The sequence below is a fragment of the Danio rerio genome, chromosome 2, assembly GCF_052040795.2.
Source record: "Danio rerio strain M-AB ecotype USA chromosome 2, GRCz13ab, whole genome shotgun sequence".
NCBI lineage: Eukaryota > Metazoa > Chordata > Actinopteri > Cypriniformes > Danionidae > Danio > Danio rerio.
The window spans coordinates 14,171,640-14,190,933 of NC_141022.1; the positions used below are offsets into that span (position 1 = coordinate 14,171,640).

Below are 19,294 nucleotides of genomic sequence, written 5' to 3' on the forward strand. Positions count from 1 at the left end.
CTTTTTGGATGCAAATTTGACAAGATACAGGTTAACATCCACTGCTGTATGGATATCTGTTGTGTTAATGTACAAAATAAACCCGATTTAATGTCCATAAACCGAGATTAAAGCATCTTCTTTTATAATTGGTCTGACGCAGCTGTGTTGATAAGGTAAATCTGAAGTAAATCGCTGTAATTCATTACAAACATGCACTGTCTTCAAAACATTTTAAACTTGTAAAACTCACTCGATCACATTTGATGATGATTGATGATCCTAGCAAACTGAACAGATCTTTTATTCCAGGTTCCTTTGCGCACATCCTGTCTTGATGATTTGATTATAGGCATTACTACAGAGACATGTTTATACTCAGCTGTCAATCAATATTGGTGGCCAGGGGGACCGCACTCCTACGTCAAGTTACGGTCGGCCTCAAAACTGCTCCAATTGGTCCACCGTTTTTATGATGTTAAATTGAAAAATTAAAAACTTTTTAAGCAAACTTCATTCTTATTGTTAAAGTCAGATATATGTAATATTTTTGCTGGAAAAGTGAAAAAAAAACAATATTATTATATTGTAATCAATATTACGTTTGCACTAGTTCGGTTCAGCACTCGAGTGACACTGAATCAGATTGAACCGAATTGAACCATTTGATCAGGAATTATTTTATCACACATGTTCACAAGCACATTCAGCAATATGCAATTGGTGTATAAATGCGTGTGGCCGAGCAGTATAACAAAATGGTAATGAATCATATTGTTGTGTCTTACAATATTACATAAATAAGAATCGGTTATGGGCGGATTTGACTCTTTGCTGTACACTAAGGGCACCGATTCATAGAACCGAGCCGACTCGACTTGACCTTCACCACGCAATTAAAAAAAACAAGCCAATAAAATAACCATATTTGTGAAACTGGAGCACAAAGCCAGTATTATGTTGGCAAGTATATTCTTAGCAATAGCCAAAAATTTTATATAAAAAAATCTGACATTGCGAATTTTATTCATTTTTTTGCGATTATAGTAGGCCTACGATATACTGTACTTTATCTGTGAATTACACCAAATAAATTAATAGCGCTAGAAAGATTCACTTCTCACTATTAGCAAACAATTAACTATGACTTTTGCTTCAATAAACTCCAAATTTGCCCCTTATTAATAGATATTAAGGTAGCTTAGGTATTGGGCCTCTGTCATCTGTCAGCACGTTAGTGATTTCAGAAGGCGTGGCTTTGGACGACAGGGGAGGGATTTTATAACCTGTTATCATTCGCCTGGGAAGTTGAGCAGTGAAGCCGAAATCATGTCGCGTTTCCACTGTCGGGCTAGTAGCTCGCAGCGCATCACGCAAACCTCGCCCCCAGAACATCCTTCAAATCAAATGTCACACAACCCGCCCACTTCAATGCGAATCAGGCAGATAAAGCACACCATCACATCATCACGAGAGCATTAAAATTAAGACAACTTGACAACAAGACAATTTAATTAATATCATCGTATCCAAATACTTTATAAATAATATTTCAAACCTTCTCCAGTGTTTATTGTTTTTAGAAAATATCTAAAATCTTTTTTTTTTTCAGATTGGCCTTTGTAAAATTAAAGTTTAATATGGCCTAATATGGTTTATGTAGGCCTACATATCTAAATTGTTATAGCTAGCTTTTGTTTGTTTTAAATGGGTTTATTTATTTAATGCGGTGTTATTGTATCGGATATTTGTAATTCTTTAAATTATATTTCAATATAGCTTAGGCTATTTTATCAAGATCTGGCACTATTGTTTTGAGTCTGCAAAAATGGACACTTAATTTGTTAAGTTTTATGTATTTCTGATGTATTAATATTGTGTATTATCTCCAAAACAAAACAAAAAAAAAGAAAGAAGCCGCTCGCGGTGGAAACGTAACTAGCCCTGGCTTGCCCTGGGTCGCTAGCTTTAGGCGCTATAGTGGAAATGCGGCCAGTGCCGCGGTAGGAAGTCTGAGGGGCCTGCCAGACTCCTGCCAGACGGCCTCGGCTGGAAGTAAACAACTCCCTGGGATAAGCAAGATAAGCGGACGCTCTGAAATTCCTGCCCCTGTCAAGGACACCTGCGGGACTCTGGACTATGCAGGCTCACACACACACACACAAACATATCTACAGATAAACATTCACCACCGATCCCCATCCATATGCCTTTGTGTGCTTTTACCCACATGGGGCATGGGTGGGACTGTGACTTGCGCCTTGAAATGGCTGCTGGACCGGTTGGCTGCCCGCACTCAACGGACTGTTTTCCATTACCCCTGTTTCCATCCCCTTTGTCTATGTTGTGTCTTGCCGGTGTGCTTATGCTAAGATAGGGCTGTTTTTTCTCCCTTTTCTCACTTTGTCCTAATCAAGGGCAAGCTGAGGGGGTGTTTTGGAACTGTCCAAATGTATCTTTCTTCGTTTCTAAATGCTACCTCCTATGATCTGTCTCCCCTGAAAAGTGTGATGTTTTGTGTATGGTCTGGGGGGTCCAACTTCGCTATATGAAACTGTAGTGACAAATAAAGGCTTCTGACTATTCAGGGCCGACATAACCAGTCTAAAAATTTTCAGCAACGCAGGAAGTGCAGTATTTACTGATAGAGTAAGCCTCAAGTTAGCATTAATTTCCCGCTAGTTAGGTTAACATTAGCCATTGTGGCAAATTGTTTTAATATGTAATTATTTAGGGCATTAATGACTTACTGTATGAGCAAAAAAAAGATCAGAAATTTATTACTTACATCATTACGCTTCCTTATTTTCGGATATCTGAAAAAAATTCAGCAAATTGAGCTGCCTTTTCATGGCTGCCTACAACACAGCATCCGATTTGTTGTTGAAGTGTGCGGTGGGCACAGGTGTCACTATCACTATCAGTGGTGGGAGCGGGCTTTATATCCAGGGTCTTTAGGATTTCATACTACCTCAGCTTGCTAAATTATTTTTATACTATTTCATTGGGACAATTTATCTCTCTAAATCATTAATTTTTCTTAAAATTATTATATTAAATGCCTAAAAATAAAATAAATATAGACTTGCAAACATAAGTAAAAAGTGAGATCCTCTTCCACTTGCATTGTAGCCTACCCTTCCCTTCAAAGGTACTCGTAAAGGTAGTCAAGGCTACTTTTTATGTAATTTAAATATTAGGCCTGCTAGAGTTCTTTATTTTTTTTAATCGCCATAAGGATGTGTTATACGGTACGGGAGTATGCTAAAAGAAAAGTAGCCAGTCAGTTTTTACTTTTTAAAAACCCATTTGGTTTGTTGGAAAAATCCTTTTTTTTTTTTTTAAACAATTTTTGTTTGGTATAAGTTTTATAGGCCTATTTAGTGTATTTTTTGTTCAGGTTTCAACAAAAGCAACGAAACATTTGAGGTGAGTTATTCAAGACATATTCTCTTGCTTCTAAACAAAAGGCCAGAACTTATTGTCAGGATTTGTTTAAATAATTAAATAAGCTATTACTGTGGAAGTCGGTTAACATTTAGCATGGGCTTATATTCTACTATCATTTTAAAGGCAAAACAATATTGATGTTATCATTAAAGTGTTTTATTTTTCTATCTTGTAATAGGCAGAGGGTTAACTAAATATTGTTCATCAACTAGCTGTGCTTATGAGACATCTGCTGCAAATTCACTCATGCACATGCACACTGAAAACCTGACATCACAGGCTGACTTTCACCTTTTATTTGCAAATTTCACCAATTATTTGTTTTAACAAATCTTATTTGTTAATTGTCAAAATCTTATTTGTTGTTTACATCAACATTTCATATATTCACTTATGTAAGTTTTATTTTATTTTTTTAAATTAGGCTACATTTGAAAGAAAATTGGGCATTTTATTGAGATTTTTTGTGAAACAAAAACCAGTTAAAATGTGATTCTAAATGCCTTAAAATATGTAATTAGGCCTATTTGTATGCAGCCCCTCTTCTTGGTGTAAAGTTTTTTTTTTTTGTTAAAGATGCAGGCGAAATGGAGATTGCATGCTGCAGATGACTATGCGAAAACAGAATTATATACAAATGCCTCTCATCAATTCAGATTTTGAATATACCTATTTAAACCTGAACTAGCCTACATTGTCATAGAAAACGAAACCACAATCTATGGTGAATCGTGCCTCTGTAGCCTAATGTACCAGTTGGTTTTCATTCAGTGTTCAAAGAAAGTTTAGTTATATACATTTACGAGTGATGTGACGGCGAATTTAAATTTGCGTCATCATGAGTTGAAAAATAACTTTTTTCGACTCTCGAGGGGAAATTATAGCATGAAGTATATCTAAAAACAAAGTGAGAGGGACATGTCCCCCTGTCCCCTCTGGGAATTGCACCGCTGTCGGTAATTGTTTAAAAGCTAAATTCTGTCCGTTAAAGGATTGTTTTGTATAAATTTATGTGTAGTGTGTTTAATTTAAAATAATTAACCAAGTAACTTTAGCTGTAGGTTCTTATGTCACACTATTGGTTAACAAATGGTTTGAGTGCTGTATTTTAAACTAGAAATAACATATGCCAGGCGTTCATTGCAGTGTTTGCAAGGTATTAAATAGTTTAAAGAGTATTAAAGAGTTTATCTTGAGTGAGTTTTGACCATAGTAATGTTACCTGAAAAAAAAAAACATCATACATCAGTTTTATGACTAATGCTTGACACTTGAATTGAAGGTATAGTTCACCCAAAAATGAAAATAATGACGTCTTTGACATCCTCCACTTATTTCAAAATAGTTAGTTTTTTTTTTTTCTGTTGAACACAAACCCAGATATTTTTTGAAGAAATTTGGTTTAAATATGGATGTCAGTAGTCACTGGTTTCTAAATACTTCTTCAAAATATCTAATAAAAATATCAAAATACCCTTTTAAATATTTTATTCTGAGACTTTTATTTATATTTGTCTTGTCATATAGTCCTTCTAGCTCAGATTGTGATGGACCTGGAATGCGACACCAGTTACTCTTAAAGTAGTAATTGGAGGGATCTGCAGCTAAACTAACTGAGGGAGGGAACCTTTAGGTAAAAGCACCTGCTTTATTTAGATAAGTATTTTATTTGAGAGAGTTATTTTTTTTAAAATTCTTATTCTAATTTTGTTTTATGTATATACTGAATAGAAGTCATTTAAATTTACCAACAAAAGATTGAACATAAAATATCTATAAATTGTTGGTCTTATTTTACTTATCTTAAACGGGGTGCTCAACCCTGTCCTGGAGATTTACTTTCCTGCAATTTTAGCAATTTTGAGTTTAGCTCCAACCCTGATCAAAAGCAACAAAACCAACTAAATAGGATCTGAAGGAGCACTTGGTAATTAAAGACAGGTGTGTTTGATCAAGGTTGGAGGTGAGCTCTGCAGGAAGGTAGATCTCTAGGAACAAGGTTGAGCACCCCTGGTCTAAAAGCTCAAATATGCTGTTTCCGAGTCAAGGCTGGATGTAGTTCAGAAATAGATTCATTAGGATCAATGCTTAAAGTAAATGTTTTCTTCTCTCTGTAGACTAAACATGCTTAGTATCTCTCATATTTTAGTAAATTGTTTCTTTTGGTTACTTTTTACATCTATATGTGGGTAAGCATGTATTTAATTAATAAAATCATTTTAAACAACTTGACTTAACCAACTGACTCTGTTACCTAGCTGCTGGAAAAAAAAAACCTGTAAAATAACAGATTTTCTATTTTTTTACAGTGTGGGTGAACATATTACCTTGATGTCCAACAAAGGCTGCACAAGAGCTCATTTGATAGCACATATTCTGTCCTGTCTACATCTCTGACTACCTGGAAGTGCTTCGACAACAGTGAGTAACACTCGCAATTTAGATCTTAATCATAAAATTCTTCCTCATTCGCTAAATATTTGTCTCTCCTACTTAGGGTGAACAAACCCTTTATACATTTATACAAACAAAACTGCTTTAAAATGTGCTGTCCCTCGAGCATCCGCCTGTTGTTTGTAGCTTTAGCCTGCTAGCGTCGCTGGTCAGCTAAAGCTACCGACCTCTTTTACCATACACTTTTGACTTACTGGCCTTGCTCTTTACCCTGTAAAATGTCGCTTGTGTCTCTGTCCTTGTGTGCAGGAGAAGCATCGATGGAGCTGGAGCTGGAAGAAATGGAGTCCCAGATCTGCACTCTTACGGTGAGGCGGACGCGGCTGCAGGAACAACGGGCTCTGCTTGTTGTGCCTAACGCTAAGGCCGCCTCATCATCTAAGGTAAGTGGAAATTACAACCACATCACTCCCTCTACCTCAACCCCGCATCCTTCTCTGTCCAGGCCCAGTGCACCCGGGGCGCGGCACGGCCAGCCGTCGTTCACGCCGACACCCGGCTACCACGGCGCCTGGGTGTAGCCGCGTAAGGTGCTTGCCAGATCCCTGGACAGAACGTCTCCTCCTCCCGTGTTCGAGATCTCCACTGAGAACCGCTTCTCCCCTCTCCACGAGACGAGTTCCGATGTGGCCATCATCGGTGACTCGATCGTTCGTCACGTCCATGCCGCCTCCTCCAAAGGTAATAAAGTACGTACTTTCTGCTTTCCTGGTGCCCGTGTAAGAAATATTTCTACACAGATTCCAACTATCCTGGGCGCTGCCGAGAGCCCTGGTGCCAACCTGATCGAGACGGTTCGACGCACCTCGCCTGCCACGCAGATCATCATTTCTGGGCCGCTTCCTACCTACCGCCGAGGAAATTAAAGGTTCAGTAGACTTTTTGCTCTGAATGAATGGCTATTAACATGGTGTAAAGAACAGAAATTGCTCTTTGCTAATAACTGGAATCTTTTCTGGGAGTGTCCTAGGCTCTTCCGTGCTGATGGCCTGCACCCCAGTCGAGCCGGAGCTGAACTCCTGTCAGACAACATCTCCAGATTACTTCGCACCATCTGACAAGCAGATAAAAATTCACAAAATTATTTATTTATTTATTATTATAGCCACATAGACTCTTGTTCGTCTCACTTAAACATCAGTAATGCATATCTGGCGAATCCTATAGAGACTGTGTCTGTTCCTTGTATTATTAGATTAAGAAATAAACGTACTGTGTGCTCCAGAAAACATCTATTAAGAATCAAACCAGAAAAACCGGTAAAAAGTGAAAATACAAATTTTGTAAAGCTTGGTCTCCTAAACATCAGGTCACTTGCACCTAAAGCACTTATCATAAATGAAATAATAACAGATAACAATCTTAATGCACTCTGTCTCACTGAAACCTGGCTGAAACAAAATGACTATATTAGCTTAAATGAAGCAACTCCTCCAGGATTCTTATATAAACATGAGGCTCGTCAAACTGGTCGTGGTGGTGGAGTTGCATCAATCTTTAGTGATTTCCTTAATGTTAATCAGAGAAACGGACTTATGTTTAGCTCCTTTGAAGTATTAGCGCATAATGTTCATTTTCCAGATACTATGCAAAAACCTATGTTATCTCTCGCTTTAATCACCATATATAGACCGCTAGGACCCTACGTCAAATTTCTAAAAGAGTTTTCTGATTTTATTTCTGACTAACTAGTCAAAACTGATTAAATGCTAATTGCTAATTTAACATCCACATAGATGACGCTAACGATACATTAGGGCTCGCGTTTATGGATTTAATACACTCACTTGGGATAAAGCAAAACGTTGTAGGTCCAACCCATCGCTTAAAGCATACATTAGATCTAATACTGTCTTATGGAATTGAGGTTATTGATGTAGACATTATACCACAAAGTGATAATATTACAGACCACTACCTCTTACTATATAAGCTGTGTTTACCTGAAATTAGCAAACCCCCTCCAATACTCCGCCCTAGTATAACTATTGTTCCGTCAACCAAAGATGAGTTTATAAACAACTTTCCTGATCTTTCTCTATTTCGTAATGCACCCACAAACTCAATTGACCTTGATGTAGTAACCTGCAGTATGGATGCCATTTTTACTAGCACACTAAATACTGTGGCACCCATCAAATTAAAAAAGGCTAGTGAGATTAAAATTACTCCCTGGTATAATAGTCATACTCGTGCGCTCAAAACAGCAACCTGCGCCCTGGAACGTAAATGGTAAAAAACTAATTTAGAGGTCTTTATAATTGCGTACAAAGACAGTTTGTCCAGCTATAAAAGGGCTCTAAAATCTGCCAGGACCGAGCACTTGCGTAAACTAATAGAAAATAATCATAACAATCCTAGATTTTTATTTAACACCATCTCTAAATAAGCAAATAATCAGTCATCCTTGGATCAAATTGTTCCACCGCAAATTAGTAGTGATGACTTCATGAATTTTTTCAGTGATAAAATAGAAAGCTTTAGACAAAAAATAGGAGATGCCAAAGTTTCTGCACCAGCTTATACTTCAAATCCTGTAAATATTTAATTGAATCATAATAATAACCTACACTGCTTCAAAATCATAGAACAGGAAGAGCTAGATAAAATTATAAATAGCTCTAAACCAGCTACGGGTATGCTGGACTCAATTCCAACAAAATTACTGAAAGAGCTGCTACCTGCTTCAGGAGAACCTCTTCTTAACATTATCAACTCTTCTTTATCTATAGGCCATGTTCCAAACTCTTACAAGCTAGCTGGTATTAAGCCTATTATTAAGAAACTTCAACTGGACCCCAACAACTTAGCTAACTATAGGCCTATTTCAAATCTTCCATTTATGTCTAAAATACTAGAAAAATTTGTTTCTACTCAATTATGCTGCTTTCTGCAGACGGACAATATTTTTGAAGTGTTTCAGTCAGGTTTCAGGGCTCATCACAGTACAGAAACCGCATTAGTGAAAATAACCAATGATTTACTCTTAGCTGCTGACCAAGGGTGCATCTCGCTATTAGTTTTACTCGATCTTAGTGCGGTATTTGACACCATTGACCACAATATCCTCATAAATCGCTTAAAGTCTACAGGTGTCCAGTGACAGGCTCTACAATGGTTTAAGTCATACTTAACTGACCGTTACCAGTTTGTGAATATTAATGGACAGCCTTCACAAGTCAGCCCAGTAAAGTATGGGGTGCCTCAAGGATCAGTTTTAGGCCCTTTGCTGTTTACAATTTACATGCTACCACTGGGAGACATTATTAGAAGACATGGGATCAGCTTTCACTGCTATGCAGATGATACTCAATTATATATTTCAACTAAACCTGACGAGACGCCTGAACTGTCTAAACTAACTGAGTGTATCAAAGACATTAAAGACTGGATGACCAACAATTTTCTTCTCTTAAACTCCGACAAAACAGAATTATTACTTATTGGGCCTAAATCTTGTACACAGCAGATCTCGTAACTCAATCTACAATTAGAGGGATACAAAGTTAGCGTTAGCTCTACTATAAAACATCTGGGTGTCATATTAGACAGCAATCTAACTTTTGAAAACCATATATCCCATGTAACAAAAACTGCCTTCTTTCATCTGAGAAATATAGCTAAATTACGAAATATGCTATCCATCTCAGATGCAGAAAAGCTAGTCCATGCTTTTATGACTTCGAGGCTGGATTACTGTAATGCTCTATTTGCTGGCTGCCCAGCATCCCCTGTTAACAAACTTCAATTAGTACAAAATACAGTATCCAGAGTTCTTACCAGGTCTAGAAAATATTATCATATCACCCCAATTTTATCCTCCTTACACTGGCTGCCTGTTAAGTTTCGTATAGAATTTAAAATATTACTTCTCACCTATAAAACTCTAAATAATCTAGCTCCTGTTTATCTAACCAACCTTCTGTCTCGCTACAATCCAACTTGCTCTTTAAGATCTCAAAACTCAGGGCTTCTGGTAGTACCTAGAATAGCAAAATCGAGTAAAGGAGGTCGAGCCTTCTCCTTTATGGCTCCTACAATCTGGAATAGCCTTCCTGATAACGTAGGCTCAGACACACTCTCCCAGTTCAAAACTAGATTAAAGACCTATCTGTTTAGTAAAGCATACACTCAATGCATCACCTTGCGGGTTCCACACAGGCTTCTGCATCTTGCTTATATACACTATGAACTGCAGCTATGCTAATTATTCTCTTTATTCTCTATTTTCAACTGGGGATACTCATCCTGAGGTCCTCAGATTATGCAGAGTCATTGATTGGATCCAAGACCAGCGACGAGATGATCCCAAGGTTTCCATATCCGGGACCAGACCATATCCTGAGCTGCTGCTGCGCTGATGGTCATGGGGAGTGGAGAACATGAGTCTGTTTCCAGCGACGCTCCAGGGACAGACGAGTCTTCGCTGAGGCCAGCTTCCAGCCTCCACCGCGGTGACTGAAGCTCTGCACAAGACTTTTGGCCAGCGGAGAAATCAAAATGGTTGTGCCCAACTGAGTCTGGTTCTCTCAAGGTTTTTTTCTTCACTCTCCTATCAGGTGAAGTTTTTTCCCTCTCCGCTGTCGCCACTGGCTCGCATGGTTCAGGATTGGTAGAGCTACGCATCGATGAATTTGCTCCTCAGTGTTTGAACTCTCAGTAATGATTTTAAATCACACTGAACTGAGCTAAACTGAACTGAACTTAAACACTAAAAACTGAACTACACTGTTTCAGTTACTATGACCATTTATGTGAAGCTGCTTTGACACAATCTACATTGTAAAAGCGCTATACAAATAAAGCTGAATTGAATTAATACATCTTCATATTATCATTGAAAAAAGGATTTCTGTAAGTCTATCTTTAATGTAAGTTTGTAATTAGCAGTGACTGTTTTAGAAAAATAAGTATTTTAATTATACTTAACGTTTTACTGATGCTGCGCACAGTAACGTCATAATTTAATTGAGGAAATGTCACTGGAGAGCTGTTCGTAAAAAAAAAATGAACAAAATGACTTGATAAAAGAATTGATTGTCTCACTGACAAGCCATCATTGCTGCATAGTGAAATACAGTAATACGAATTGACCGCAAAATATGACCACAAACATTTTATTAAGTAGGCTAGACTACTCTTCAGTTCTCTGCTTAACTTTAACACATTTGATTGTGTCCACCTCTCGGCAGATTTTGCCAAAAATAACGGTTTGTGATTACTTTATTTTATGCAAACCAATTGTCAGTAACTAATCGTTAGCATTATTTTTAAAAAAACACCTACAGCTTTCATGTTCTCTAATGTAATCTTGTCTGTAAGTTAGACGTGGATTTATACGTGTTAAGCTTAAAAGTACTTAATTAACATGAGTCACGTTAAATTAGATTATTTTATTTATTTATTTTAAATATGTAGCCTCTTAAAGTTAGAATGAACAGTGTTAACCTTTCTGAAATCCATGGAAGCGCTAGTAGTGTGGTCATGGAATCAGATATTCAAGCTATACAGAGTCAGACACTTGTTATTAAAGTTAAGATAAGACTGTGTTTTACACACCTGTGTGGACACTTGACTAGTGACCATCCAGAACAATGATGTTTTCCTCATTTACATTAGTGTAATTGTGAATTGACAACAAACTGTATTTCACCAACAAAAACTGTGTTTTATATATATATAAAACAGCAGTGCGGTGTTTTGTTTCTAAATGAATTAAATTGTTTGAGAGGTGATTAGTTTTTATTCCAGGGATTGATTTTGCTTTACGTTTTTGCAGGATCATCAAAAGTGCTGCTGCCCTTTTTTACTTTTCCATAACGTCATCTGGCCTTTATCATTTATAAAAGACAGGTCTTGTAGCAGTATTTTCACCTGTATCTAAAAGACTCTCTGCCATCCACACTGGACCCACATAAGTTTGCCTACCGTGGCAACAGGAGCACAGATGATGCAGTCTCTATAGCACTGCACTCTGTACTCACACACCTGGACAATAAAAACACTTATGCACGAATGCTGTTTGTGGACTTCAGCTCAGTATTCAACACTGTCATACCCTCCAAGTAACTGATCAAACTAAGAGACCTGGATATCGACACATCACTCTGCAACTGGATTATGGACTTTCTGACTAACAGACCTCAGAATGTTAGATCAGGTCACATCTGCTCCACCACCGTCACACTCAACACTGGTGTACCACAGGGCTGTGTGCTGAGCCCCTTCCTCTACTCCCTTTTTACCGTTGACTGTAGGCCTGTTAATAGATCCAACACCATCATCAAATTTGCAGATGACACCACAGTGATTGGTCTAATCAGCAACAATGACGAGACGGCCTACAGGGAGGAGATACAGCATCTGGCCACTTGGTGCACCGACAATAATCTGCTCCTTAACACCAACAAGACCAAGGAGCTCATTGTGGACTTCAGAAAGGGACGAACAGGCTCGCATGATCCCATCCACATCAATGGGATGGCTGTTGAGCCTGTCTCATCCTTTAAGTTCTTGGGGACCCACATCTCAAAGGACCTTTCCTGGACCACCAACACCTCCAGCCTGATCAAGAAGGCTCACCAGCGCCTATTCTTCTTAAGGCAACTGAAGAAGAACCAGCTTTCATCAGCCATCTTGGTGAACTTCTACCGCTGCACAATAGAAAGCATCCTGACCAGCTGTGTCAAAGTCTGGTATGGAAGCTGCTCTGTTGCTGAGCGTAAGGCACTGCAGCGGGTGGTGAAAACTGCCCAACGCATCACAGGGACCACACTGCCAGCCATAGAGGTCATCCAGAAGAAACACTGTTTGCACAGAGCATGCAGTATTCTGAAGGACACCTCTCACCCTGCTCACAGACTGTTTTCTCTCCTGCCCTCCGGCAGGCGCTTCAGGCTCCCCCGGACAAAGACCAGCAGACTGAGGAACAGCTTTTTCCCCAGAGCTGTCTCCCTCCTGAACTCTGCCCCACACTGACTCTTCTGCCCCCCCAATACACCCCCCACTCTCCTCTAACTTAAACTCCTCGCAATAACTGCACTGTTTAACATTTGCACATTTAAAGTTTGCACATATTCACTGCACCACATTGAACTGTTTACTTATTGAACTGTACATATCCACTGCATATGGACATTTGTAATTATGTACACACCCACCATACATATACACTTGTAATCATGCTTATTTATCTGCATACTACTGACTATTAATAGCAACCTGTACATATATTCATATATTGTAACATATACACTTGTAATCATGTTCATCTATCCCTGTACATATATTCATATATTGTAACATATACACTTGTAATCATGTTTATTTATCTGCACACTACTGATTATTAATAGCAACCTGCACATATATTCATATATTGTAAATCTGCTCATAGCTTATCCAACCTGTATATAATTTTGATAGTACATCCATCTGTAAATATCACCATAGTTTTTCTATAACTGCACTTTATAACTTATTCCTGTATCCTGCACTTGCTGCTATTGCACTGCTGATTAGACCTAAACTGCATTTCGTTGCATTGTACTTGACATTGTAATGACAATAAAGTTGAATCTAATCTAATCTAATTAAAATTGTAATACTTTTTGATGCATTAATGCATAATGCGTTGAATGGTTTTAAATATTAATTGTTCATTAGTGTTCTGTTACTCTGTTATATTGAATTATTGTTACTGTTTTAGCATGGTTTACAAAAACTTTTATAAATTTAAAGTAAATTTTTGAAATTTTTTTTTACTCATTATAAAATGGTACTATTAAATAAAATAAAATAACATTTAATAACTGTAAAATACTATACAGTAGTGAAAATAATGTTAAAATACTTTAGTCATGAATAGTAAAAATGTACAATAAAATACTGTTTTCAGTTTTGCAGTATGTGTACCACTACTGTAATTAGTGTTACAGTAAAAAAAAAAAAAAAAAAAAACTGAAAAATTATGTATTAGATTTTACAGTAAATGTAATACCATTGTAATTAATATTACAGCAATTCTACTGTTATATGAAATGCAGCAGCTACTGGATCATTGTTGCCAGTAACTTACTGTTAATTTAACAAGATTTTGTTTTCATTGAAATTGTAGTATTCATAATTTAAAGGCTTAACTATTTTATCAAAGGTAAGTAGGCAAGTTATGTTAATTAGGAAAATAATTGGACAACAGGAAGGAAGCACCATAGAACATAGCCAAGGAAATATGCTTTTAACAACAGATCTAGAAGTAGTTTCAACCAAACTTTGTGACAACAAAAAGTTCAACAAAACTTTTCAACAAAAGTTTGTGACACTATTTGTTTCCAATGTTCATTGGCATGATGGATTTAGGAAAAACAAGAACTTGTGATCGTGTTGGCTATATTGTTTTGTGTAATGCACCCCGATTAGGGAAATTTTAAAATGTGTAATAAAACATTAAGTTTTCTATATGTCATATTTCAAATATTATACCATAATTTTTATATTTGAATAATATAAATTTAATTTGTACATTTTACATTGATAGTTTAGTTTCTAGTTTTAGATAAAACTGCACTTTCAAAAGGACTACTGCAAAAGAAGGACAAGGTTTAATTTAATTTAAAAACCCAAGAGACAACACAATTACAGTTTAAATGAAAATACAAAATAATAATAATAATAATACAGTAATACAGTTTAAATCCTGTAAAACAAAGCCATTTTTTATTTGGTAACAGTACATAGCATAATGTATATTTTAAAAGTACATTTTAAAAAATGACAATGTAACTTTCTATTTTACATTGCATGAAACTACATTTTATTTTATTTTTTTATTTAATTGATTGATTTTCATAAACAAATATATATATATATATATATATATATATATATATATATATATATATATATATATATATATATATATATATATATTGTAAAATATTTTAGTTTTTTTCTCTTTACTTTGTTGTCAGGTATTTAAAATGGTATTTCCATCTAAAATCCTTTACCGTTATTCTAATACAAAATAGACAACCCACTGCCTAAATTGTTAAAGTTTATTATTTAACAGTTAAAGAATTAAATATTAAATTAACTATTAAATAAACTTATTAATATACAAATTAGATGAAAAAATAAAAGAATATAAAACTGTATCTTAACCAGTATCTGTAATTGATGTTGCAATGTAACCTACCTTATTAAAATGTTGTTTCTCAGACGTATTCCTAAAGGACTGCTTCTAATGACTGTCTTGCCTTTCAGTTCGTCCTCACATATCCCTCCTGTTTCATGCTGTAATCTGACATTGTGCTGTAACGCAATGAAAAGAAACAATACATACACATGTAGACTTCCTTGACTTGCTCTCTTACTCACTGTTTCCTTCTCGGTGTAGTGAGATGAATGATCTGTCAAGCCTCTTATACGCGTTATGAACTGAACTCTCAGTGTGTAATATTTCACTAAAGCAAATGCTCTAGTGACGTAGTCATTCACTGGCTTTAAACAAAGAACAGTACACATTTATTCTCACCCTGTTATGGCATCCATGTTTATATATAGTGGGGCTCAATTTTTTAATGATTAAAACAATTAAGATCTAAAAAAAAAAATGATAGTTAGTAAACATAAAATTCTTCTTATTTTTTCTGCTTATTATTATTATTATTAAATGTAATATATAGGATTGTACATTTGTTTATTAAATTATATTAAAAGCCAAAAGATAGTGAGGATATTATATAATATAATTCTGAGCACATCACTTGCTAAACCTAATCAACTCTTTTAGTCCACTTGACAGATCAAATAGCCCCTTTCATAAAAAATAAGTGGATTTGAGCACTCGGTGCAGCAAAAGGAATGCTGTTTGCACTTTGATGATTGGTCAAATATTAGACTTCTTGGTCAGACCATCTGATAGTTATTTACCAATTAGTGAACTCTCTATTAGTATTAAAAAGCATTTTGATTTCTAACATGTATACAACCATCACTTTAATTCAATAATAATTACTAAGAATTGTACAGTTTTCACATCTCACAGAGAGAGGATTGTGGATGCCATCTTGTGGTAAAACAAATAAATTCATACAGGTATTTCTAACTGTTGAGAACATGAGCTGAACACTCATTGCAGTGGAGTGTGGGATTGATTTAGTGCACTTCAGAATGTCCACTACGGTTTTGGGCACCAGTTCAAATGGCTGCTCCAGCAATTGCAAGGGTATTGGGGTATAGCACTATTTAAGGGTATTGGGGCAATTTCGGATACAGATCCAGTCACTCAGGATCCTTCTTATTATACTTCCTCATTTCCTCATTTCAAGTCATGAGCAAGTTTAAACACACGTGTATGATGTATGTTTTGCGTAAATGTTTTTTAATGTGTCAGCTGTTAATATCTGAATAATTCAGTGTTATTAATAAATGGTAAGATAAAAAATTACAAATCTGGTGTTTTGTGGAGGGTGAATTAATTACTATAGAAATAACTATCATTGGGCAGCAAGGCAGTACAGTGGTTAACGCTGTTGTCTCACAGCTAGAAGGTGGCTGCTTCAAGCCTTGGCTGGGTCAGTTGGCATTTCTGTGTGAAGTGTACATGTTCTACCCGTGTTCACGTGGGTTTCCTCTGGGTCCTGACATGCAAGCAAAATCAGTGGTGTAGAATATTTAATTCCTCTGTCCTCGCATCTTTTCTGTCTGTCTTTCCCTTGCAATGCGAGGAAACAAGGATGCACAAATAAGAATTAACCCACCTGTGGTCTTTTGGGTAAAAAAAAAATCCCAATGGTTTTTCATCTTAAAAATTTAGCGACTTTTTCTAAAATTACTTCAACATTAGAAAAAAAAGTCTGTTTTCATATTTTCATGAAGGCTGTTCACATTTAGGGTACAACAATTGTACTTCTGGACAATTTTAACCATGCTTTATTTTAGAGGTTTAGTGAAGGCAGTTTATTTTCGACCCGAAGGGCAAACTGTGTGTACAGAATTCTAGGACAACACAAGGGTTAAGAAGCATCTTTAATGTTCTGCTGTCAACTTACCTGCCTCTCTTCATGATCATTTTATGTTTTCGAAGTTCCTTGTCTTCAGTGCCCTCCTCTTCATCTCAACTGCAATAGACTATAAGATTAGCAATCTTTTAATAAGGTCTGTTATCATCTGCATGTCATTTCATTAACTGTTCAATTAATGGCTTTATCCACTATATCCTGTCTCCAGTCCTAAAATGTGAAAGTTTTCTGCATAATTTTAATGGGAAGTCAACATGGTATCAGAATGCCTTTGTTTCTGTTATGCAGAGCTTTTCTTTCATGACATCAAACACATGAGACTCCACAAGTTCAAAACCTGATGATCCATGGTTGATGTACTCTGCATGATTTCAGGATTAATCGAAAGCTTCAAAGAAGCAAACCTACACTTTGTTCAAAGGAGTTCATGTGCGCAGTCTAAGTAAAATTAGTTGCTTTTAATTTGTAAATAATACTTTTCCTTTGTATTGAACAAGCATAATTATTTAGTTTGTTAACTAGTATACTTGATTTAATTGTCATTTTAACAGTTTGATTTGTTGTTTCATTTAATATATTATCTTACATCTTAAATATTCTATAAGTGTATAATGTGTACTTTTTTTTACAAGTGTAAAACTAATAATAAAACTATAAATCACAATTAAATAGAATCCATTGAATGAACACAAAATTTGGTCTGATTGCAAAAAAGTTGATATGTCTGTAGAATAGGTAATGTGCTTAAACTGCACTGACGAAACTATAAGACTCTTTGTGATATTTAATAACCCTATAAGGAAGTTTGCAGCAGGCTGGCCGGGTCTTGGAAACTCTCCAGCACTTTAGCACAAGCAGTGGAAAAAACAGACAGACACTGTGCTCTGACAAAGGCTTGACTGCATTTTGGACACTATACAAGCTCTGACAGTAAACTTCATCTTCTTGAAGCAGTAAGGATACAAAATAATCTGTATTGTATGATTTCTGTAATCCAGCATGGCTCGTAAAAATGATAAATTGTTCATTTCAATTTTAATATAGCTAGGACCAGATTTATGAACCACTTGCATCAATATAAAAACTCTTTTTTTAGGATTTTCAAAAGACACAATGAATAATTAAGCCATGGTCACAAATTAGAGGAATGAAAGACTATCATGTGTTAAGAATGCATGTTTGTCTTTTGTTGTATTTACAGCCTTTGGTTGTATTTACAGTACATGGTTTTGACTATCAGTTGTCCCACAACTGGACTAGGTGTTAAAGGCTTGGTATTGGCATGAGAACAGAGTGTTAATGTATAGCTTGTTTTTACCAGCTCTTATGTGAGTAAAGTAAGACAAGCAAGCTGGTTGCTTGTGCTGAACACACACACACACACACACACACACACATATATATATATATATATATATATATATATATATATATATATATATATCAAAATCAAATCAAATCACTTTTATTGTCACATCATCAGCAGCACGTGTGCTATGATGAGTAAAAAAGCTTAGGTGCTGGCTCCAGACAGTGCAAATACAACGACAGTGCAAAATACAGACAGTGCAAAATAAAATGACAGTGCAAAATACAACAGCATACTCCCCCTACCACCCAACAGGTAATAATAATCCAACAGGTAACCCGTAGATGGGTCAATTTGGCACTGACCTTCTGTTGGGTTATTTTAACCCAATCCATTGGGTTGATCTGGTTAACCCAACAATTTGAATTACAAAAATAACTAATTTGTTGGGTTATTTTGCCAAAAAGTGACTAAACCACTATATAATAATAATTTATTATTATGATCATCATCATTATTATTATTATTATTTTTATTATTATTATTATAGTAGTAGTAGTCACCTTCATTATTATAGTAGTAGTAGTCATCTTTATTAGTAAATAAAAAACACAGCTTTTAATCCATTGGTAATGCTTTATTTAAATCCATGTATTTAGTGCCACGCTTCCCACAATAACAAACGCCTGAGAGCTGTTTAGTTCATTCCCAAGCAGCAGGACAAGAGGGTTCTGTCTGTTGCTCCTCCTCCTCTAAGTTCTGAACGAAAGACAAATATACACACACATGAATTGAATAATCTCCAAAGTTTGTCATAAATAATGCACCTAGAGGTCGCAAATCAACAAATTCTTGTTTTGCCTCCTGGTGTGAGGGCCGAACCATCTTGCTGCACAATCTGTATGGCAGTGGAGAAGGATAGCTGGCAGCGTTGTTACAGCACCATCTCCAAAGCGGGATCTCCAAGGCTGTCTTTATAGCAATCAGAAAACAAAACACAATATTTAAACTTAAAACAAGCCCCTTATATCAAAGGTGGAATGCTACAAATTGGGATTAAAACAGCTGTTATGCAGGATTG

General features: G+C 36.1%; 3 protein-coding genes across 10 annotated transcripts in view; 1 reads left to right on the top strand and 2 right to left on the bottom strand.

The window, feature by feature from the left end:
- LOC147837028 (uncharacterized) overlaps positions 1-10,881 on the top strand; it is an 84,977-nt gene extending 74,096 nt beyond the window's left edge. For 7 of the 8 annotated variants that reach the window (XM_087240549.1, XM_087240550.1, XM_087240552.1 and 4 more), the window contains 2 exons: positions 5,739-5,850; positions 6,133-10,881. In XM_087240549.1, the coding sequence (XP_087096675.1) occupies positions 6,144-6,404 (261 nt within the window). In that variant the 5' untranslated portion in view covers positions 5,739-5,850; positions 6,133-6,143 and the 3' untranslated portion in view covers positions 6,405-10,881. The remainder of the gene's footprint in view (positions 1-5,738; positions 5,851-6,132) is intronic. The other variant, XR_015478304.1, reaches the window with a different exon arrangement.
- The window catches only part of nmur1b (neuromedin U receptor 1b), a 39,330-nt gene extending 24,050 nt beyond the window's left edge, over positions 1-15,280 (bottom strand). Inside the window, exon 1 of the mRNA XM_087240545.1 lies at positions 15,077-15,280. The gene's annotated coding sequence lies outside the window, so the exon portion shown is untranslated. The remainder of the gene's footprint in view (positions 1-15,076) is intronic.
- Positions 1-19,294, bottom strand: part of LOC147846232 (uncharacterized) — an 849,179-nt gene that overhangs the window by 734,464 nt on the left and 95,421 nt on the right. The window lies entirely within an intron of this gene.